Genomic DNA, 23,818 nt, shown 5'->3' with positions numbered 1-23,818 from the left:
TGAAAACAACCTTGTGGGTTGTTCATGGAGAGCTGTAGTTAAGGTGTTCCAAGAATGAGTAGACAGAAGAGCAGTCACTGGGCCAATGGTAGCTGCTCACACCTCATTGATTGTCATGATGCATACAGGCTGTCCTGCCTTGTGCAAGCTGAGAGATAGAAAATACTGGAACACCTGACCATGGACTTTGTCTTCAGGGATAGTCGAAGAATCACCATCCTCATATGTGGGAAAGGCACAAGTTTGAATGCCATCAATGACATGAACTTTTATGGATTTTTTTCACTCAGTGGCTGAGTTATTCAGTCTCATGCTTGAATTAAGTCTACCAGGAAGTCAGGATTTTCATTCTGCAAAACAAGCATCACCAACAAGGTCCAAAGTTTGCATTTGAATGACATCATTGGACCACTGACTGGAAAAAAAGTTGCCTTTTCCAATGAATCACGTTTACTATGCTGTATGGACAGTAGATGAGGAGTATGGCAACAAACTGGAAAATAATCAGTCCAATATTCCACCAATGAACTAGCTGCTGGCTAAAGGTAAATTTCCAAACATCTGTTCTACAACTGTCTTTCTTCAATTTGACTCTATGCCCCCCCCTCAGATTTTTAATCAAAGCAAGAGGAAGAATCCCATTGGCATTCAGCTTGCTCAACCCATTTAAGGTCTTATACACCTCAATCAGATCACCTCACATGTGCCTACTCTCCAAGGGCTGCAATTTGTAGAACTTAAGCCTTTCTTGTTAAGAGCACCCTTTTATTCCACTCACCAATCTTGTTGCCTTTCTTTGTACCTCACCAATCTTGTTGCTTTTCTTTCTTTCTTCCTTGTTCTAACAACTCTACATCCTTCCTAAAATGAGGCCTCCAGACCTGTACACAATACTCAAGGTGTGGCCTGACCACTGCCTTGTACAACAGGATAGTTCCTCCCTGTCCCAGCTAGCAAAATTCCTATATATCATTGACAAGACTCCATGACTTCCCCTGGCAAACCATCTGCACTGCACAATTAACCCCCGGTCTTTTTCACCTTCCACTTCCCTGGGTGTAGTACACACGGTACATTTCTCTTGGGTTATTGCTACCCATATGCAGTACTTTGCATTTGTCAATGTTAAATTTCAGTTGCCACTTCTCAGTCCATTTGCCCAACTTATCTTCGAGATTGGTTTGCCAAACATGAAAGTGGCTTCCAGGTACTATCTTTGCCACCGAATTCTCCAGATATGAATCCCGTAGAACATCTCTGAGATTACGTGGAGTAATTGATTTTTTGATTTTTGGAGCACACTTCCATCTGGTGTGGAAGTGGGTAGTTTGAAAAAATTCAATGAAGAACTAGAAAAATTCCTAGGCAGCATGGCGTCGGACGTTGACGCTGGTTCTAGTTTGGCCAAATTCAAATTTCAAATCAAATTATTTTATTAGAGTCACCGAGAATTTCTATATACCCATTTGTGTTTTTGTGTCTGTAAATTGCATGTGTTCTCTGTTCGATTTGCCTATTTTGTTGGACAAAAAAAAACTCAGTTTCTGGGGAAAAAACTTTGCTATCTATGCCTGAGACCGACTAACTCAGCCACGAAGTGAAAAAAACCCATTAAAGTTCCCCATCGACGGGATTCGAAACCGAGTCTTTTCCACCAAGTGTGGGTAGGACAGTGATAATACCACTGTGCTACCATGCAGACTGGTTTGGCCAGTGAGGAAATGTCACTTGGCACGATGAACACGGCAAATCTTCCCACACACACAGGGCACTCTAGCCTTATGACACCTCCCAAGGGACCCCCTATTCCCCCCGTACTTTTCGCATGGCGGGACCTACCATTCTAATTCTATGTCTGCCTCTTAACAGTCCCCCCCCCCTCCAGAAGAAGGTGGGTTGCTTCTGCAGGGGTTCTCTTTTATCCAGTGGTGTATTTGGGCTGGAACAACTTTCCGGTACTTTTTTTCTAAATGTCATAATAGAAAATCATTAAATTTATACACCTAATATTATGAAACAATAGCATAATCAAAGGGGAGGGAGAAATATATATTAATAGTAATCTTTAATAGTAATTTTATTAGTAATCTTTAAAATTAGTAGATTTCTTTAAAGATTTATTTAAAAACAAAAATATAAATTTCACAATGAAACTTGAACGTTTCTTACTAAAGTGCAATGCGTTAGATAAAGAGATCCAACGAATGAGATATACTGTGATGCGCCGAACGCTGCATTTTGATTCGCCATGAACCGTTCATGAACCTGAACGCTAGAACTGGTTGTTCTATGAACCGTGAGTCTGAAGTCTGATTCAGTTACTGTATAGTCGATGTGGCGTTATCATATAGTCTTCTAGAGAACGAGCGTTCCGGTACTATTTTTTTATGGCGAGCGTTCAGGTACTCATTTTTTTAGCAATACACCTCTGCTTTTATCCCCTTGTTGTTCTTCTTTCCCAGGCTCACATCTGGTGAGTATGGGCTTTATTAATAATTATTATTATTATTCTGATCAAAGAAAGTTCGTACTTGGTCAGATCAAATTCTGATCTGACCAAGTACGAACCCCAGGCAGTACTAGAGACCAAAAGCTTTACTGGAACCGCGCCATAATAACGGATAAGACAATACCGCACAACAGACTGGACATAAACCTTGTGGGCTAGAAGAAAAAGGCTACCTATCTGACTGATGCAACCTGCTTTGATGCTTTCTGCAACCTGCAGAAAACCCATGGGGAAAAAATCAGGAAGTACATGAACCTAAGACAGGAGATCAAAGAGATGTGGCATATGCAACAAGTAACGACCATCCCAATCATCGTGTCAACCACCGGTATGGTACCAAACACCCTAGAAGAAATGGGTCTCCCAGCGAACACCTACAAGGAACTCCAGAAAGTTGCAATTCTCACACCTGTAGGATAGTCAGAGAGTTCCTCGACCAACAATAACACCAGACATAACAACAACAACCTGGTAGCAATACCCGTCACGAGGTGGAACCCCCAATCATGGAGAAATAATATAAAGAGCAGTAATAATAATAATTTCCAGGTGGAAATTATTATTATTTTTTTTTTTATTATAATCTTATCATCCACCTCCTGTGCCTACCCCTTTTGTTCCAAATTAAAACTGTCACCCCCATGCTCCCTTTCATTTTTTTTTTTTTTTTGATTTGCTGCTTTTGTCACTTCCTTCCATTCCCTTCTGTTTCGTCTATCTTCCTTTTTTTTTATCGGGCTCTCCCTCGCAAGCGCAGCCGCGTCCAGGGTCCCCCTTCCTCGCCAGAGTGCGCATACGTCTACTTACCTATGCCCTAGTCCATCTCACCGAGATAGTGACGGTCAACGGGGGAAACCTCGATGTCCAAGCTCCCCACGACTAAGAGATAAGGTGAACTTAACAACCCAACCCAACGCTATAATGCACAGACCCAACTAAGTTAGACGGTCTCGGGCGAGGACAGCTTGGTTTTTTCTCCCAGAAACTCCAGTTTTTCGTCCAGAAAAACAGAAAATCAGCTTTAGAACATACGCAATTTACAGACATATTATCATTTTATTACATGGAGCAATATGGCCTTAGTAGCCGATGCTCCTAAAATCCTACTGCCACAACATTAGCACAAATCCAACACTTTCATATAGCAATCTGGCGTTTACAGCGAACTGTATGCATCACAGAGTTACTACATGGAGTTGTATGTTGTAGTAGTCGCGTTTTAGAAGCATTAGCGACTAAGGCCATATTGCTCCGTGTATATGTTCTCTGTAAATTGCGTGTGTTCTGAACAGAGACCGACTAACTCAGCCACATTGTGAAAAAGGCGCCCCTAAAAATTCCTCGCGTCACACCCGGTATTGGGAGTACAGCGATTCTACCAACTGTTCTACGCACTCTCAGCACAGTGGTATCGTCATCGTCCTCTCCACACCGAGTGGAAAAGGCCCGGGTTCGAAACCCTGCGATGACTGGAGGAACTTTTGTGGGCTTTTTTCACTCCGTGGCTGAGTTAGTCGGTCTCAGGCGTAGATGGCAAGGTTTTTCCCGGGAAAAACTGGGGGTTTTCGTCCAGTAAAACAGGCAAATCGATTACGCAATTTAAACACAATACACATGGGTAGTTGAAGTGATTTTCTAGGTGACCTTAATGTAATAGTTATAATAGTATGACCATCACTATACGTGATGGTCTTCTTATTGGTAGCACAGGGTTATAACACAGTCCCGCACATACGGGGTGGAAAAGGTTGCAGATCGAAACCCATTAATGACGCGAGGAGCTTCCGTAGGCTTTTTTTCACTCCGTGGCTGCGTAAGTCGGTCTCATTTGAGGACAGCAAAGTTTTCCCGAGAACTCTTGTTTTCCAATCAGAAAAACAAGCAAACCGAACAAAGAATACACGCAATTTATAGACAATATACGTGAATGGAATTGATTGCTCTCGGGGCGTTCCTAGGGTACGTGGCACCGGGTGCCAATTGAAATTTGGCGCTCCCATTTTAAAATTTTCTTCATATGTGTATGAAAGTTTCAGGTTTTCCGGACCCCTTGAATTGACGCCCAGGTGCAGTGCATCCATTTTACCTTCGGGACGGTCCGCCCCTGTTCTCGGGTAATCCTGATGTGGCATTTTTTTTTTACCCAACCATGGTATCAAAAACAAAGTCCAGATTTAAAAATGACATAAAAGAAAAACTATTCCTAAAAGCAGAAGATACAATGTAATATTTAAAAAAATGCTTTTATGGAATTGATTGCTCTCGGGGCGTTCCTAGGGTACGTGGCACCGGGTGCCAATTGAAATTTGGCGCTCCCATTTTAAAATTTTCTTCATATGTGTATGAAAGTTTCAGGTTTTCCGGACCCCTTGAATTGACGCCCAGGTGCAGTGCATCCATTTTACCTTCGGGACAGTCCGCCTCTGTTCTCGGGTAATCCTGATGTGGCATTTTTTTTTTACTCAACCATGGTATCAAAAACAAAGTCCAGATTTAAAAATGACATAAAAGAAAAACTATTTCTAAAAGCAGAAGATACAATGTAATATTTAAAAAAATGCTTTTTAAACGAATTTCTTTAAATTTAAATTGCTTTTTAATTTATGTATTTATTTATTATTATTATTTTTTTTTTTTGAATACCATTATTTAATGTTAAAATACAGTATACTAAGGTATAATATGCTTAAATTATGATGCGTTTCTGATGTTTTGTTTTTCAATGCTGACAAGCAGGTGGCTTCACGTATAGAAAATATGGCCTCCTCATCAAGTTGGGATGGTGAGTGACTACGTTTCGTTTTTCTTACTTTTAATAATAATAAATTTCTGTTTAAACTTTGCACGGCAGCGCTAATACAGGAGTTAAAATTCACTCCAAATTTTAATTTCAATCGATGTGTGAGTGCAGCAGTTCATGAAAAGGAAGGGATTTGAATGGACGAAAATAGGATTAAAAACTTTTTACCTGTTTGTTGAATAACTTCCTTCACAGAAACAGCAACAAAAATGTTGCTGTTTCTGTGCACTTATTAATCATGCAACTTTTGAATTTATTCCTGCCTCCAAGACTCTTGTCTCTCACATTCCCATCAATTATATCCTTTGAGAAACTGCACCCCTTTTTTCAGTCCAATATTTCTTTCTTTTCTATTCAGTCTTTTTCATATAGCTGCTTTCTCCTACATTGCTCAGTACTTTCTCATTTCTAATAGTATTTGTCCATTTAGCCAAGGCAGGCTTTAAAAAATTTGTGTTATGGACTGTTAACATGAAATGGCCTCTTATGTGCCTTCAATGGGGTACATAATTTTAGTAATGCTAAATATTTATTTTAAAATTGTAGATTCTGTTCATAAATAAAAACCAATATAAATCCGTATAGAAAAAACAAAATATAAAATATATAAAATAACAAAAGAAGAAGGTGCCTTAAAAGTCTGGCACCCCTGAATTGCTATCCCCCAGGGGCACATCTGGTGAGTATGTGCTTGACTCATCCAGGGTCTTGAGCTGGATATCATCATTCTTCTCTTTCTTGGTGATTTGCATTTACTTTTCTCTCTCTCTCTCTCTCTCTCTCTCTCTCTTTTGCATGGTACAGCATAAGCCTCAGGCTTCCTTGTACCATATGGCTAATAATAATAATAATACCCTAAACCAATGGCTAAGACAGTGCTGCATTTAATCCTCTTAAGTCTCCTCCACACACAATGCTACTGATAACCTCTGTTCCTAATTCCCATGGTTTACCTCCATAAAAAACATTTAACAAACCTCTTTACCATATCAATTTATTTCACTGTATGTACAATTTTAAACTTATCTTGACTCTACTTCTCTCTCTCTCTCTCTCTCTCTCTCCTTTCATACCCACACCTCTCTTACTATCACTTCTACATATAGAAGAATGTTATGGATAGGCGACACATTTGTTTCTCTTCACTACCTATTTCCATTCTCCCCATATTCATGCCATTCTCAACATCATCCTTTGATTCCCAGTACACTTCCTTTATCAATTTTTTATCTCTCCAAATCAACTCTGCACAGTAGTAAGGTACTGAAAAGAGATTACCAGCAATCATCAAAACACAAAAATTGTGTTAATTTAAATGTTGTGGTAATCTGACCCACAGTTTGAGATAAGGGCCAAAGCCCTTAAAAGTCTGGCACCCCTGAAATGCTTTGCTGCCCAAGTCAATGGCTAAGGCATTGACTTGGGCAGCAAAGCATTGCATTTACTTATCTGTTTCTTTCCATTATTTTTTGCCCCTAACACTTGTTTGTGTTTTTCATTCTGCAAACCAGAGATGAAAAATGCACTTTTCAAAAAAAAAAAAAAAAAAAAAAAACATATGATGGGTTCAGGGGTATAGAATACCTATTATTTGGATGCTCATTGTACAACTGTCTTACCCATATTTTAACCATTCACTCATAAAGAAACATTCACTTATTATAGTGGAGAGAAATTCTATGGGCGGTTGAATTTCATTCATTAACTCTTCTCATTGGTGAGAAGGGGCAGAATTGTAGTGCGAATGTGTCATGAAATAGTTTGTGGATTACCTTGACCCACCTGTAGAAATTCTCTCTACTATATCACAAATTAGTACCAATTATAAAAAATATAATTGGAGCACATATTATTGCAGGATTTGTTAGACACAAGCATAAATTACGATACAGCATCATAATTTATAGGTAATTGGAGAGAAAAGGTGCATTGTTGGATATGATCTCATTCCCGCATTAGCAGGGGGCATATGATTCAAGAAAGCAGGCTTATACAGCAGCAGCAGCCAAAAAAAAGAAATTTCCATTTCACTCATTCATTTACTCCTAAAATTTGTCCATTTCTTCCTTGAATTTATTTAAGCTATCAACTTGCATGACAGATGGAAGTTTGTTCCAGCAATCAACTACCCTCTGCCTAAAGGCAAATTTCCACATATCTATTCTACAACTGGTTTTCCTCAATTTAAGTTTATGCCCCCTCGGGTTTGTAATCTGAACAAGAGGAAGTATCCCATCAGCATTGAGCTTGCTCAAAACTTTAAAGCCTTATACATCTCAATGAAATCACCTCGTAGGTACCTAGTCTCCAGGCATTGCAATTTTCAGAACTTAAGCCTTTCTTGATAAGGCACCGCTTTGTTCCCCCTCACCCTCTTGTTGCCCTTCTCTGTACTCATTCTAGTAACACTACAGCCTTTCTAAAATGAGGCCTCCAGACTTGTACGAGTACTCAAGGTGAAGCAAGTTGTTGATTGTTGGAACAGGTTGCTGTCATGGGTAGTTGAGGCTGACAGTTTGAATTAATTCATATGTCAACTGGATAATGTGACAAAGGAAGCAAATAATTTGTATTTTCTTATCTTTTTTTTTTTTTCTTTTTTTTTTTGGCCAGTGCAGCAAAAGCCTGTAGCTTTGTTGCACTTCACTAAAAAGGCCTCTGCGGTCAGGAAATCTATCCATAATTGATGCCGCCAACTCTGACTAGTTATAACTTTATAATTATAATTTATAAAGTTTATAACTTTTTATAACTTTCTAAAAATTTATTTCATTTATTTTTATAAAGTTATAATTGGTCAGAGTTGGCGGCATCAATTATAAACTTTGTTGCACTGTTTGGCTATTACTATTAAGTCAGAATTGAGAAATTTCATCTAATTTAAAATTAGATTTTACATTTTGGAGGTTATTTGCTTACTTCCCCTTGTAAGGGGAAGTAAGCAAATAACATTCTAAATCAAATTTTAAATTGCTTTCTGGTTGCAAATTTGGGTAAAATTATTTGAAATGGTTTTTACAAATTCTACAATTATTCTTTTGATGATTGAGATACATCACTTATCTCTTAGCTTTTGTCATTTTACCTTGACATTTCACAAGTGCAGAATTATTTTCCACATAATAATGGTGATTAAGGAATTTACTGTTAGTGAGAAGGATGTTTTTCTCCCAAAGTCTTGAAATATTCTATTAGCATTAAACAGTTAGCAATTTTCCTTTGGCACCTGCTTTCACAGTGTCCACTCTTGGCTTGGTGATTGAGCTATTTTTAGATTACTTTTACAAATCAAGATTAATTTACCTTCCAAAGAGTTTCACATGGCCCCAAGTTCAACAGTCTGGCTGGATGTAGATCTCTCTTTGTGGAAAAAGAGAAATCTTTTTTTCACAAAGTGAAGCCTTATTGAATATAGCAGAAGGTTCCTTCTGCAGAAAATATAACTCTGTATTGGCAAGCCCATATGTTTGTTAGTTAAAAAAATATTTATAAAAATTACAAAATTCTAAAGCTTTCCATTGTAGAAAGTCATTCCCTATTTAAATGTTCTATAGTTCTTTCTCTCAAGTCCATTAAATGGTTGTACCCATTATTATAATATATTAACCCCAGGGGCTGACATCTGGTGAGTTTGGGCTTGGCACACCCAGGGTCCTGAGCTTGATATCATCATTCTTCTCTTTCTTGATGATTTCCTTCTACTTCTGACTCCTGTTCTCTCTCTCTCTCTCTCTCTCAGGGTAACTCAGAATTATTATTTTTTTATTATTTTTTTATTTTTTGGCTGGTGCAGCAAAAACCTCAGGCTTCCTTGCACCATATGGCTAATAATAATAATATGTAGATTTACAAGTAAGTTCCAAATTCCTGTTTGATGCAAGTGGCCTCCTTTAATCATATTTGCAGATAAAGGCATATTATTATTATTATTTAAGTTACATAAAATATGTGAAAAGAATATTTGCACTCTGAGACAACTAAGGCAGGAGGGATTTACAAATATTAAAAACTCTGATTAATACATGTTATTTATAAGATTTCTAAATAATCCGAGTCATTTACAAACTTAACCTCATCAACAGAAAAATTAACAAGAAACCACAATATTGGAGCAAAAGTAATCTAATTTTTCAATTTCATTTTTTTTTCTACAGAGTAACCGATACGTCGAGTTTTTGCAGACTTTTCCAGAAACAGCTGACTAGTATATCATAATTCAATAAATCATGTAACCTGACCAGAAGTTTGACAGACAGCTTAATTTTTAAAATTCAGATTCTGTGAATTAAAGGAGTTAGATGTAGATTAGTGATAAACTATTGATCATAAAAAAAAGGAGAAACTAGCTTTTTTTTTTTTTTTTTTTTTTGGCTTATCCAACTGGCTATTCAGTATTTAGGATTAAATTTTGTGGGTGATGAGTAGGCAACCAACCAAACTGCAGTCATAAATGTTGGAAGATAAGAGAACTAAATGAAAGCATTTCACACAAATATTGTATTCAGGTCTGAAGACTACACCTAAAAAAAGACAGAACTTCTGGAGAGGTTTCAGAGATGTGACCAACTTGGTGATGAGTGCAAAAAGTAATGCAGCATATAAAGAATGGCATAGAAGGTGTCGATTGCAAAGCTTGAGAACTGGACATTTAAGGAGAGATCTAATTGAGGTGGGTATAAGGTACTGAAGGGATTGAATAAAATGAATGGGGACAGTCTGTTCATCCCCAGTGAGATGCAAACCAGTGGACACAAATATAAAATCTTGGGGAATAACAGAAGATTGGATCTTACAAAGTTCATCTGTAGTATATGGGTTGCCAAACATTGGAATAAATTGGTTCCCAATGTGGTAGAGACTCTAAGTCTAGCAACTTTTAAAGTAGAATTGGATGATTACCTTGTTAAAATGGGAACAGTATTAATATTCTGTTTTGTTTTTAATTTTTATTATTATTTTATTTATTTATTTATTTTTTTTGGCTGATGCAGGAAAACTTTGCTTCCTTGAATCATTTGGCCTTGCTAATACCAAAATACGAGAGTTATTGACAAACAGTCTTGGCAAAGGAGCCAGAAATTCCTTAAATTCTTATTGCATAACATTTTCAAATGGGAGTTTTTAGTCCAAGATGACTCCTTAGAATTTGGTCGCCACTTTGGGAATTAGCAAAATATTATTAAAAACAATTTGAAGATCAAAAAATGAGTTTTATAAAGAGAAGTTAATTTGCTGATTTGTCTGGGTTAATGGACATCCCAAAGAATTTCATGGAGTTAACAAAGAGGATTAACAGCTTGTTTCAATGAGGAAGACTGAATTGCATAGATATTGCCCAAACGAGCTGTCATGATATTTTAAAAAGGAATTAAAATAGCAAAAAAGAAGAGATTAGGGTTTTCTGCCTTATTAATTTTTTTTACAGAAGTGCACTTTTTATTGTTGAATATATTGTGTAGGGATTGATATTGAAGAACTTTGAGAAGGCCAACAGTGACCTTCTCAGAAGCAGAGATATGAAAATAAGTTCCCATTAAAACTAATGAGACTGAAATGAATGCTATCAAATGCAGTGCAGCTTTCTAAGAAAGCTACATGCAGTTAACACATTTACCTCCATCTATATTTGAGAGAGTGCATTCAGTGTGTGCTGAAATTTTCAGACATCCTGAAAATTCATAAATAATGGTTGAAAAGTAAAAGTTTGGAATTCATAGCTAAAAGTAAACACTTATTTTTGAGCTGAGCTTATTTTTGTAAATCAGAAAAAAAAAAACTCAAAAGTTTTGTTGAAAGTTTATTCCATGTATATAAACTAACCCCAACATAAGCAGAAAAACAAATAAAAATATGTACCAAGCTATTAAAAAAGAAAAGAAAAAAAAAGTGTTTCTGCTAATAGCCCAGAGTTCAGTTAATGTACCAGCAGAATCAAGCAGTTAATTTTATTTGCCTTCTTACTTTTACACCACTTGTATATTTACTGCTTAAGAATGACTACATTATGGTGTAGCAGTTGGGTGTTTTTTTGAAAGTTTATATATATATATATATTAGCATTTCCCAAACTGTGTTTCGTGAGATGTGAACAAGTTTTCCGCAAAAATTCATAATTAATAATTAAAAAAATAAAGTAACTAAATTTTGCATATTTGTAGCATACACCACTTTTGTATCATTATAATTTTTTATTATTTTTTTTGTTATTAATATACTGGCATAGATAATAATCAAATAGACCAGGGGACACTTTATTTAAGCGGGCTTTGCATAGAAAAGTATGCATAGAGGTAATGCCATCTATGAAAAAGTAGCAATGTAGTGGTCTAATATGCCATTCGTATGTGATTTAGTCTGAGTACGTGGTTTGAAGGAGGTGAAAGCAAACCAATATAACTAAACTCACTTCCTTGTATAATTTTTTTTTTGATAATTATCAGTATTTAGAAATATTATTATTAAAATAAATGACCATGGATTTGTGGTTGAAAAAAGGAACTTTAAAATGAGAAGTAAATACTTCTAGTATTGCAGCTGTGCTCGATGAAAACAAACAATATTTTCACATGTCAATGTGAGGATGAACAATCGCAGCCTTTTGTTTTCCAAAAATCCAAAGTGAAAAAATAGGAACCAACTGATAAAAGACCAAAATAAAAGTATGATGACAGTTATTTGAATTTCGGCTTTACATGTGTTGGAAATAAAGATGCTCCTGATGCACAGTGCATCATATGTAACAAAATATTAGCAAATAGTTCTTTGGCTTCTGCTAAACTTGTTTTGTAAGTGTTCTGTAAATATGTTGTGAGATGAAAAGTGTTCCGTGACTAAAAAAGTGGGAAATGCTGATATATAATGGCACGTGTTTTTTTTTTTTTTTTTTTTTTTTGGCTGATACTGTATATAAGCTTGCTTTCTTGCATCATATGCCACTACTAATGCTAATGTGTAGTACTATTTTATGCTGATATGTCAGATGCAGTGAATGTGTTGACATAACACGTTGAAACAGCCCATGTGTAGTACACATGGGAAACAGCAACCCCAGCGCAACGTATCAACTCTGTGGTACTACACTGACAGTGGTAGAGAATGAAAGGGACTTGGGGATGGTTGTGCAGGCAGATATGAAGTTCTCTGAGCAGTGCAGACGGGCGGCAAGAGTAGCTCATGGAGTATTGTCAATGATATACAGGAATTTTTCCAGCAGGGATAAGGAGGTGATTATTCCCTTGTATAAGGCAATGGTCGGGCCACACCTAGAGTACTGTATACAGGTCTGGAGGCCTCATTTCAAGAAGAATGTAGAGCTGCTGGAACGAGTACAGAGAAGGGCAACAAGATTAGTGAATGGAACAAAGGGGTGCTCTTACGAAGAAAGGCTTAAGTTTTGCAAATTACAGTGTCTGGAGACTAGGCACCAGCGAGGTGATCTGATAGAGGTGTATAAAGCCTTGAATGGTTTGAGCATGCTCAATGCTGATGGGATTCTTCCTCTAGCTCAGAATAATCACCTGAGAGGGCATAAATTCAAATTGAGGAAAGACAGATGTAGGATAGACGTGCGGAAATTTGCCTTTAGCCAGCAGGTGGTTGGTTGGTGGAACAGACTTATCCCTTGTCGTGGAGGTTGATAGCCTAAATAAGTTTAAGGCTCAGCTAGACAGGTATTTTGAACGAACAGAGGGGTGAAGTGGAAGTGGGTTTTTTTTTTTTGGCTGATGCTGCATAAGCTTGCTTTCTTGCATCAAATGCTTCTACTAATGCTAATAACCAGATTACCAACCAGATTTTTAATAGGAAAGGTAATTAAATAAAATGAAAGGTTCAGAATGCTGGTTGAAAATTATGATAATTTGTTACATGTGATTTATTCCAAGGACTTTTCTGAATTGCAAATAATCCAACACTAATACCACTGATTATTAGTAAGAGGTGTGTCAGAGAAAACCTCATAACAGGGTAATCATGGAATCAATTCTATTGAGGTTTTGTCTGTGGCACACCTCTTACTAAAGTTAGCAGTACAGTATTTGTTTTAGGTACATAATACAGAAATTTAGAAAAACTCTTGGAATTTATAGAAGATGGAATAAATCACAGGTAATGAATTGTTAATAGAAAATTAGCCACCTTCAGAAGCAATACACTTTTCTGGGTCAAAAATCAATTAGAACATGAAAATCAGGTTTGTGTAAATAGTGGAGCACAAGAATCAAGTGAGATCTCATGGACATTCATTTGTCTGTGTACAGTGACTGCCATCATAGTAGGGATGGAACTTTTAAAATATCAAATAGAGCAATTTTCCTGTGAATCGTTAAAAGTTATAGTATTTATCAGCCACTGTTTTTAGGCATTAACTAATTTTAGTCCAATTGATTTGATCAGGCAACATCACAGACGCTAATCTTTATTTCTTGGTTACAACATTCCATGTGTAAGACTTAATAGGAGTTTGTGACTGCCATGTAATAGGATGTTGTAAACTATGAAATACTGGAGGTTACTGTTTTGTTAAAAGGAATTGACAGTCTCAGCTTGGGTGCTTACTCTGTTTTCATACAGGAAATGGTTTCATAACCATGGATCTCCACCAGAGTTCTATATATTTTCTTACACTTTAAGGCTAAAATGGCTTAAGTGATTCAATATATTTTTAACTAATTAAGCTCTGTTAACTTTTGGACTGCTCTGAAAACTTAACATGTTAGTTTGTGTGCACTTTTATACTCAGTAGACCAACAGTGAAAGAAAGCTTAAGTGGTTTGGTTGTCCTGTATAGGTTTTGTGCCTTATAGATGTTAACATGTATGTTACTATATTGTCACATTTGGACAGTAAGTCATTTTAGATCAGTGGATTGGATTATTTCTTGGTTATAACCTCCATTGTGGTACTAAGTGTCAAATGAAATTTAGTGTTTTACTGAAAGATAAGTAGGCATAGGTAAATTTTAATTGGACATTTGAGACTGTCATCCCAAGTTGCCACAGTGCCACACTCAAATAAAGAGTACTTCTCTTTGGAAAAGTGCTTTTCACAAGTTGAAACTACTTGTAGTTATAGCCTTGCAATTTAAGTGGTCAGATGCCTAGTAAAATGACAGTCTTTTCCTTATAAAATTTTTGATTTTTATTGTATATTGATTAAAAAAATCAAAAGCACATAAGTACTGCTATCATAAATAACTTAGCTAAATGGAGACTTATAGTGATTTAAATTACCTGACTTCTGTGAAAGCACACTGAAATTTAATATACAACTGTAGTTCTCGTTTATTTGAAATATTCTGTCAGTTACTTTATAGTTGACTTATTTTAAAACTATTTGTGAGATTAAATATATCAGTTTGAATAAATTATTTTTTGAATAAACAATTATTTTTTATATGCTCAAAACCTTTGTTACCCTGAAGTTATAAGTAATATAATATTTAAACTAAAATTTAGTTAAAATCTGTTTGGTATCTAAAGATTAATTTTTTTCTGTTTTGTTGGATTATTTATTTTTAACAAATTAAACATTACTATTTCATTTGTTTTGAACTTCTGAACTTACAATAGGAGCTCGAGACAAACTAAGAAACTGGAGGGAGAATAATGTTCGTAGGTCAGAAGAAGTTCTAGATATATGGCAGAATATTCTTTGCAAAAATACAAGTAAACTTGGTGATGAAAGTAAATATGATTTTATGTATATATGTTTATTTATTATTAATTATTCTCCATATTTAAATGCTCTAATTTCATAATAATTTGTTTATTATATATTTATATTTGTATTATTTTATAATGTTTGGATAAACTGTTTTGCTTATAAAACTTGAAGCTAAAATTTGACTTTGGAATCCTGTACACAAAAAGCAGTTAATTGTGCAGCTTAAATTTGAAATGAATAATTTCATCAGAACAAAATATTCAAATCAGGCAGAGCAACGTTGTGTCTTCTAGAGGACATAAAGTTACAGAGCAAGCAGACAGTTAATGCGGTACTTTGATGAGGAATCACGCATTGTCAGTATTACTAGAAAAGCAGCAATTTCTTGGCTGAGCTTTAGGGATATCACTGTATTGAGAAGAAAATCTCTTTCAATAAATAGGTTGAACAACCTGGTGAAGAGATTTGTGTATAGTCTGTGGCAGAGGCAACGACTTGTGGGAAGGTACTGTTGAGAAATAGTTAGCATGCATGACTGGTGCTTACAGTAATTTTGTGACATTTCATGGTCCACTGTTTGCTATGAAACATGCTACATTGATACCTATACAAGATTCATATGATGTAGCTTTTGATTAAAATGGAGGTGGATGATATGTGATTTGGGAATATTCTGTTATCAGTGAGGCATTTCTAGCTCATTGGCAGTGAAAAGCCATAATTTTTGGATATGGGAACTTCACCACCATGTATCTTCCAAGAAATTCTGCTACCTTCTCAAATTGTGACCATACTTTTTTGATTTTTATCTGATATTTTTTCCATTGATCCTATTTCTTTGAGGAGACTTGACTAAGTGCCCAACTCTCGAATAAAAGTGTGCTTGAGCATAATCATTTTCTCAAAGGGTAAAGCATTACTCAACATTATTTGTCCTATAATACAGTGGCTTCATGACACACTTCTTCTATTTCCCCATTGCATTATCATTTCACTCACCTGAAAATAATCCATGTCACTTATGGTTGTAGGTTTATCTCTGGGAGAAAGTTTAACAGGGAAACATTTAAAGGCAGTCTTCAAGGATATCATTAAAAAGCACATTACAAACAGGCATAATTTTTGGATAAGGAGACATTCTCCACCATATATCATCCATGAAATTTCACTGCCTTCTTAATGTGTTCCATACTTGTGGCTTTAATGAAAATGTTACAACCATGGGCATGGCACTCAAGTGCAGATTAGAAAGGGATTTTCCCCACCAAGTTTATTCTACAAGCAGAAATAAATATTTCCATTGTTATAATTCTTTTATAAGAATCATACATTTAAAGTATTTTTATGTATGTATGTGTAAGCATAACACGTTTGACCAAAAGTTTTCAGGCACACACAACTGTTGCCAAAAGAGTTTGTAGTTCAAAAACATAATAAATAGTAGGGCCATTTGGCCTGTTTGTAGAAAGTCCAAGTCAGTCATGAACTTCATGGTTTCAGGCACTACCACCAATGGACCAAGTAAAAACCAGCTGAAACAGCCTCATACCATCAGACTGCCTCCACCAAACTTCATATAGGCAGTCTCCATACCCAAACATGAACTGGAAGCATTGCGTAGTGAGATTTTCATGCTATAGTACCTTATGCCACCATTCTAGAGTCTATGAACATTGGAAATGACACCACTCCAAATTCCATTTATTATTGTTGGTCATGATATTGGGTTATGCACAGCTGCCCTAATATTGAACCAAAACTGTGCTGCTTCCCACAAGTAGCTGATATACAGAAAGATGTCCCTGCAACCTCCTGGACTTGGTGCATGATATTTTCTGCAGACAGCTTGCAGCACAAACTGCCATTTTTATGATTCATTTAACACATTTTAAGAGACCATCTGGACCTTTTTTCATTGATGCTATTCAAATATGGAGAATCAAAGTCTTCCATGTTTGAATAACATTTGCCAATTAACAGTGAATTTAGGGAGGTTCATATAAATTGCAGTTGTGTGCACAGAAAGGTAACTGATGTAACATCAAACATTAAAGTCCAAGTTTCAGTCCACAACTCACTCTGGCTTCTAATGTACAGTAATACCCCGAAGTTACGCGATAGGTGGGTCCGACGAAAATCGCGTAAGTCGGGGTACAACTTTGCATATAAATACATATAAATTTTACTTAATTGGGACCAAGGACTAACAAAAACACTAGTTTAGAAGAAAAATATTAATAAAATTGCAGTTCTTTATACATATTAATACAAAATATGTATTAAAAAAACAAATGACTTACGTAAAAAAGTTATTTCGATGTCGATGGCTTCATAAAATCTAACAAATTCGTCTGACGACACAGCGCCTTCTTTTTTTCACGCAGAATTTCTTCGTAGCAAGCTAATAATTTTTTTATTCCTTGCTTTGTAGCTATAACGCGTTCTTCGTTGGAGTCTATGTTTTCTAAAATTTTTAAGCCCTTTACAATTGAGCCCTTTTCAATTTTCAAACTGTCGAGTTTGCAATTGTCATGTGCTTTTCGCCGTTGCTTCATTTAGGCCTGTAGCACGTGCAATATCACATGGTCTTTCATTTCGCTCAAAGCATTTCACAATTTCATATTTTTTCTCTATCGACAGAGGCGGACTGGCCATAAACCTTACCGGGGAAACCCCGGTGGGCCGGTGTGATTTTGGCCATAAACCATAGTATGAGGCCACTATAAATTTTCCCGGGTAAGAATTTTTGACCCAGTCCGCCTCTGTTTATCGATAATTGCTTTTCTTTTTCTCTCTGAATCTGCAGTGTCTTCACCAGGACGCTTCCTTTTCACACCTTTTAATTAAGTATTTTACTCATTTTTAGGGAATAAAGCACAATTACAAAACGAGGAGGCACGCTTGATATGCATAAACAAAGCTGCGCGCATGTAGCAACTGAATAAACAACACCATAAAGGCAGAGATACACTATTAACACCTCACATTTCTAGGGGTTACTACCATAAAACAATAAAAATCCAGTTGCGTTTCTGCTAGTGAAATCTGTTATAAACTGGTAGTAAACTCGATCTAATTGCATTTGCGATTATACCGATAGCTGGAATTGTGTTGGTTTTTACGTTATTATGGTGAAATGTGTTTCCCCTTCACTGATATAAAAAACATAAAAGCAGCAAAGTTGAATTTTGTTCATCTTTCGCTCTCATTCTCCGCCGTCGCACCGTATATCGATAACATATGAAAAACGACCTTGAAGATAGTGGGCGGCAGCGTTGCCAAACGAAAAAATCAAGAACCGCGTAACTCCGAGTTAGCGTAAGTCGGGGTATTACTGTACTGCTTTTGGTGTGCGTGCAGACAGATGAAATTTATAATGGTATGTCTGAGCTGATACACCTGTATGGGGAGTTCTGACACAGCAGCATACAGCATTCACAGAGAAGTGTCTGAAGACTTTGTGTGCTATAATACACATGGTAACAACTGCCATGTGGTTCATAATTGTGATTTAAATTATTTTCAAAATGTGAAATGTTTAATTTATTTGCAGTTTGTTATTTCATTAGCATCAAATGAATTATCACAGATTTAATACTGTGTACACATAGAGGTAATACCGTTCTCCTTACCAGAGGGCTTTGTGCTGTTAATCTCTTTGTATTTACTGTGTTGCCCCTGCCATCCTTTATAACTGATATGGAATGGAGCTGTTACAAAGTATTGCTGGATTAGAGTAAATAATTATATTCACATAACAGCTTAATACAAGTTTTGTATAACAGTTTAACCTCTTCACAGATTATCCCCAGATATCTCGATTTTAGGTTTAAAAGTTATTTGGAACATACAAAAAAAATATCTCGGGATACAATAATACCCAAAGCAAACAATAATACCTCCAAATTTAGGACTGAAAAGTATTTTCTCTGGTATTTATCTGGCTAATTTTTAGGCAGGTAAATCCCGAGTTTTCTCAGGATTTTCTTACGCCTGGCAGCAAACGACTGGCTTTCATTTTACTTATTGTACAGCAATGTCAGAACAGTATCACACGTTCCTGTTCTGCCAGTAAGCAAAATATAATTTACCGTCCTAAATGCAGAATACTGAACCCATGAAAATAATTCACAAAAACAATATCGAAAAATATTTTGGCACCCTCTTGAACTTCCCCCATAAGCGATGCTTACCTCGCCTGTCCTCTTGTGGCGTCCGTGTGTCAGAATGTTAGTTCGTGATTACCGCTTGTGGCCAGAGGTTACTGCTTGTGCATTCCACTTGATTTTTTAAATTTATTTATATAATGAGTAATGAAGACTTTCTTTTAGCTCAAGCGGTAATTTATTGAAAAAATCTGTATAATTTGCACACTTTTTGGTGTACCTGAGATAACTCAGGATAGCCCAAATGGGTTAATTACTCCCATGTATTTTTTACAAAAAAAATTAATAAATGACACAAAAAAACTATACAATGAGTGTTCGCATGATACATACTTTTAATCTGTAAAATAAAAAAAAAGTCGATCCGTTAAGGCACATTTTCCGGAAAAAAATGTTCTGGGAAAGGGGTTAACTAAATTGGGTTATGCAAAACTGTTATATGAAGTCGTGTTTTAGTTACTGGTTTAATTTAGATTGGCATAAGTTATATATACAAGGTGTAGCAAAAGTTTTTACCTAGATAATTTACTAACATATACTCCTGACAAGTTATGGTACATAACAGTAACAATGATAACAATTTTTATTTAAGTCATTGTAGTGAGTGTTAAGTCATAAACATTTTATACTAATCTGTACTGAAATACTGTTTTATATGTTTCTGTAAAATAGTATGGTGGTAATGAATGATATGCACTAAAATCTAAATGTAGATTTTAGTTATCTAGTACTATTATTTCATTATTATTTCATAGGTATAGAAGAAAGTTTTACTTAGTTTAAATTTTGGTATAACAGTATATTTTCTGTATGCTGTTCTATATACTTTTATTTGTTATGTTTTCAGAATGGCTAGTATATGAACAAGTCTGCCTTGCAGCTCTTGACTGCCATGATATGGAAGTAGTTAAGGTAAATTTGTATTTTATTAGTGTATGTAATATCATATTAGGAATTTTAATACTTGTTAATTTTTAGATTATAATGTAGAATGTTTGTCATGCATTTTTGTTTGCCACTTCTTACTAGTTGTGTTGGGACGTATATTTCATTATGGAGTCATGAGTCTTTCTCATTCTCAGCCTGTTTTAGCCATCCAGATGTAGCCCAAAGTACCTAATTATAGCAAAACATCACATTTGTAAATAACAGAATTGTCTAGATGGAGTTGATTATGTTATGGATCTGTCATGACAGCTAGAACTTGTGAAGATTGGTTTCATACTTTAGTGAAAACCACACATTTATATTTACAATCTGCTAAGCTCCACTTACTTTTCTGACAGGATCTCAATTATCAGTTACCTCAGCCACCACTTATCTGTATATCATATATCCTAATTGTTCACTCTCTTTTCATCTGCTTTAAATGTGATATGCTAAATTTTTGACTTCTTTACACTACTAAACTCTTTTGCTTCCTTTCTTTGAAACCTAACTTTCTCCAACCTAGCTTTCCTGAGTGGGGTAATTTTTATTGGCAATCTTAATGTTCACAACTCCAGCCACCCTCAAATTTCTAATCATATGGATGCAGCGAGTGGAGGCGAGCCTTTGCTATTACTAATAACTTTGCACTACTTGTTCATTTACCTACTAGAATACTAGACGATTTCCAATACCCTTTCAAAGTATGTCTTCTAGGTACCTTGGATCACAATTTGATGATGCTTTCTTTTCTACAGTAGTCTCTCACCATGGTTATTCTTAGCCTCATGTTGTTTGGAATTACAATAATGAGAAATGGAATAATCTGTATGATATATATATTTCTTTTTTCCTTGGTTAGATTTCTGCGTTAAACCTTCCAGTCCTAATGTTTTCTCATTATTCTTATAGGGATGAAATCCTTTATTCCTCATTGACAGAAGTTGTGGTCACCAAAGTTGGTGACCACAACTTCTGTCCACCCATATTTCTGTTACAACTTGATGATTCTGTTGCCTACTCATCTTAAGATAAAGCTGGCTTATAGCATCCTACTTTTCTCTAACTCTTACATCAAAGGTCTTGATAAATTGTCCACATACCATACCAAGCTCATTCACTCAGTGCCTCTGAATAAGCACACTTTGATCTTAGTTGGTCTTGTGCTGTTGGATACCAACAATAACATCTCATCAATAAAACTGAATTTTTTTTTATTTATTTATTTTTTATTTTTTTATTTTTTTGCATTTATTTAGTCAAAGATTAAATTTGTTTAGAAATAAGTTTCTCTATATAAGTAATAACATGCATTTTATCTTATCAGTACTGAATTAATACCCTTCATCATTAAATTTTGCTTATAATGAAAGAAAATATAGAGATATCAGTTTGAAAACAATGTAATAAAAAAAACAATTTTTTTTATTTAAAATAGGAATGCTTACAGATGTTAGACCAGCAGTTTCCTGGTAGCCTGAGAGTGCGTAAACTGAAAGCTATGAGATTTGAAGCATTAGAAAGGCAAGATTTTTCTACTTGTTACATTCTGCTTTCTATTAATGTGTAAATTTTAAAATGTTGAAAGCACTTCAAATTCAAAATATTATTAAATGTGAAATGCGAGCAACTGATTTTTGAAATGTTTATGGCATTTTTCACATCCAAATAGTGGGACCAACTGATGATGTTGCAACGGCAAATTCTAAATGCAAAACATTCAAGCAATTAATCTTGGAAGCTACTTTTCATACTAAGAAATGCTTTTCAAGGTTTAGACCTAAATGGATGTTAGATGAACTGAGAGACTTGTGGCAGAGAACAAAAATGCATGAGATGCATATGTATTGACAGGAGCCTATGGTAGATATAAGCTAGTCTGTAATCGAGTTACAAAGGAGGTTAGGCAATCAAGTAAAAGATTACTAGAAAGATTTCTAGTAATCTTTTACCAAAGATTACTAGAAATCTTTGGCAAAGGATGCAAAGAAAAACAGTAAAGACTTCTTTATAGTTAGGGAAGGATGTGATCATTGTTTTCTATTAAGATTATTACCATAATTAATGGTAGTAGGATTATTCATGTGAAATAAATAATATAGTTTATTAAGCTAATCGCCTGAAGTGCTTACCACTTCAGGTTTCTGCGAACATTGGCAAGAGGAATCTGACAGCAGCTTGGTCTGATGATGGGTATTGGTAAGATACCTGAAACGTCACCATAAATTGTATAGTGGTTTAGGCGATTAGCTTAGTAAACTATATTATTTATCTCACTTGATATACGAGTGATGTTAATTAGAGTAATAATCTTCTTTACTTATGTAAACTCTAGAAGGGAATGAATCAGATTGGTCCACTCGATATCGATGGTATCCCAGTACTTTTGATAATAAAGTATACGATAACTTAAATATTTTTTAGTCTTGTATACAGGATGTCTCAAAAATATTGGTACAAACGTTTAGGGGATGTAGGTAACATCTAAAGCAATGTGAATCGCATAGGAATCCATAACTGGAAACGTCATGGGAAAGTAGTAGCAGAGGCACAAGAAGCAGAAATGACACAAGACAGTAATTAGTGGCGAACATTTATTTGACATAATATTAACAATGGAGTATGAGATGGATGCATTTCATGATGTTAGAACAGATGCTCGAAGGTTCCACCATGAGATGCGATGCATGCGTGACACCGGCGCAGCATGGATTGGCGGACACGGTCGAACACACCTGGAGTTTCTTTGACACTAGCAGCAGGGTAGATGAGTCTCGCCACGAGATCCATTTCCGTCTCCACTGGCGATTCATACATGATAGATTTGAGGGCCCCCACAGAAAGAAATCAATAAACTATATTATTTATCTCACGTGGTATATTAGTGGTGTTAATTAGAGTAATAATCTTCTTTACTTATGTAAACTCTAGAAGGGAACGAATCAGATTGGTCCACTCGATATCGATGGTATCCCATTACTTTTGATAACATAGTATACGATAACATAAATATTTTTTAGTCTTGTATACAGGATGTCTCAAAATTATTGGTACAAACGTCTAGGGGATGTAGGTAGCATCTAAAGGAATGTGAATCGCATAGGGACCCATAATTGGAAAAGTCGCGGGAAAGTAGTAGCAGAGGCACAAGAAGCAGAAATGACACAAGACAGTAATTAGTGGCAAACATTTATTTGACATAATATTAACAATAGAGTACGAGATGGATACATTTCGTGATGTTACAACAGATGCTCGAAGGTTCCACCATGAGATGCGATGCATGCGTGACACCGACGCAGCATGGATTGGTGGACGCAGTCGAACACACCTGGAGTTTCTTTGACAGTAGCAGCAGCGCAGATGAGTCTTGCCACAAGATACATTTCCGTCTCCACGGGCGATTCATACATGATAGATTTGAGGGCCCCCCACAGAAAGAAATCAAGGCTCGATAAATCAGGTGAGCATGAGGGCCAGGCAACGGGTCCACCACAGCCAATCCATTGACGCCCAAAACACCTGTTCAAATGGTCACGAACATACCTTCCATAATAGGCAGGCACCCCTTCATGTTGAAACTAAATGTTGCATCTCACATTTGCTGGAACATCGTCAAGTAACCCTGGTAGAACTTTTTCAAGAAAGATCCGATATTTAGTGGAGTTCATGCAGGATGGTAACAGGTGTGGGCTGACTAAGCAGTCATCGACCATACCTGCCCACACATTTATTGCAAAGCGATGTTTTGCC

The 23,818-nt window shown here is 35.9% G+C and overlaps 1 protein-coding gene across 2 annotated transcripts in view; it reads left to right on the top strand.

Moving 5' to 3' along the window:
- The first annotated feature begins 5,256 nt into the window (after positions 1 to 5,256).
- LOC150077868 (ER membrane protein complex subunit 2-A-like) overlaps positions 5,257 to 23,818 on the top strand; it is a 96,265-nt gene continuing 77,703 nt past the window's right edge. For both annotated transcript variants that reach the window (XM_090385529.1, XM_090385530.1), the window contains exons 1-4: positions 5,257 to 5,291; positions 14,879 to 14,992; positions 19,986 to 20,050; positions 21,504 to 21,589. In XM_090385529.1, coding sequence (XP_090241655.1) covers positions 5,267 to 5,291; positions 14,879 to 14,992; positions 19,986 to 20,050; positions 21,504 to 21,589 — 290 coding nt within the window. In that variant the 5' untranslated portion in view covers positions 5,257 to 5,266. The remainder of the gene's footprint in view (positions 5,292 to 14,878; positions 14,993 to 19,985; positions 20,051 to 21,503; positions 21,590 to 23,818) is intronic.

This window comes from Mastigoproctus giganteus, chromosome 11, assembly GCF_048544385.1.
Source record: "Mastigoproctus giganteus isolate SK-2022 chromosome 11, ASM4854438v1, whole genome shotgun sequence".
Lineage (NCBI taxonomy): Eukaryota > Metazoa > Arthropoda > Arachnida > Uropygi > Thelyphonidae > Mastigoproctus > Mastigoproctus giganteus.
Note: the sequence above shows the minus strand (reverse complement) of the source record. Positions and strands in the feature narration are given on the sequence as shown.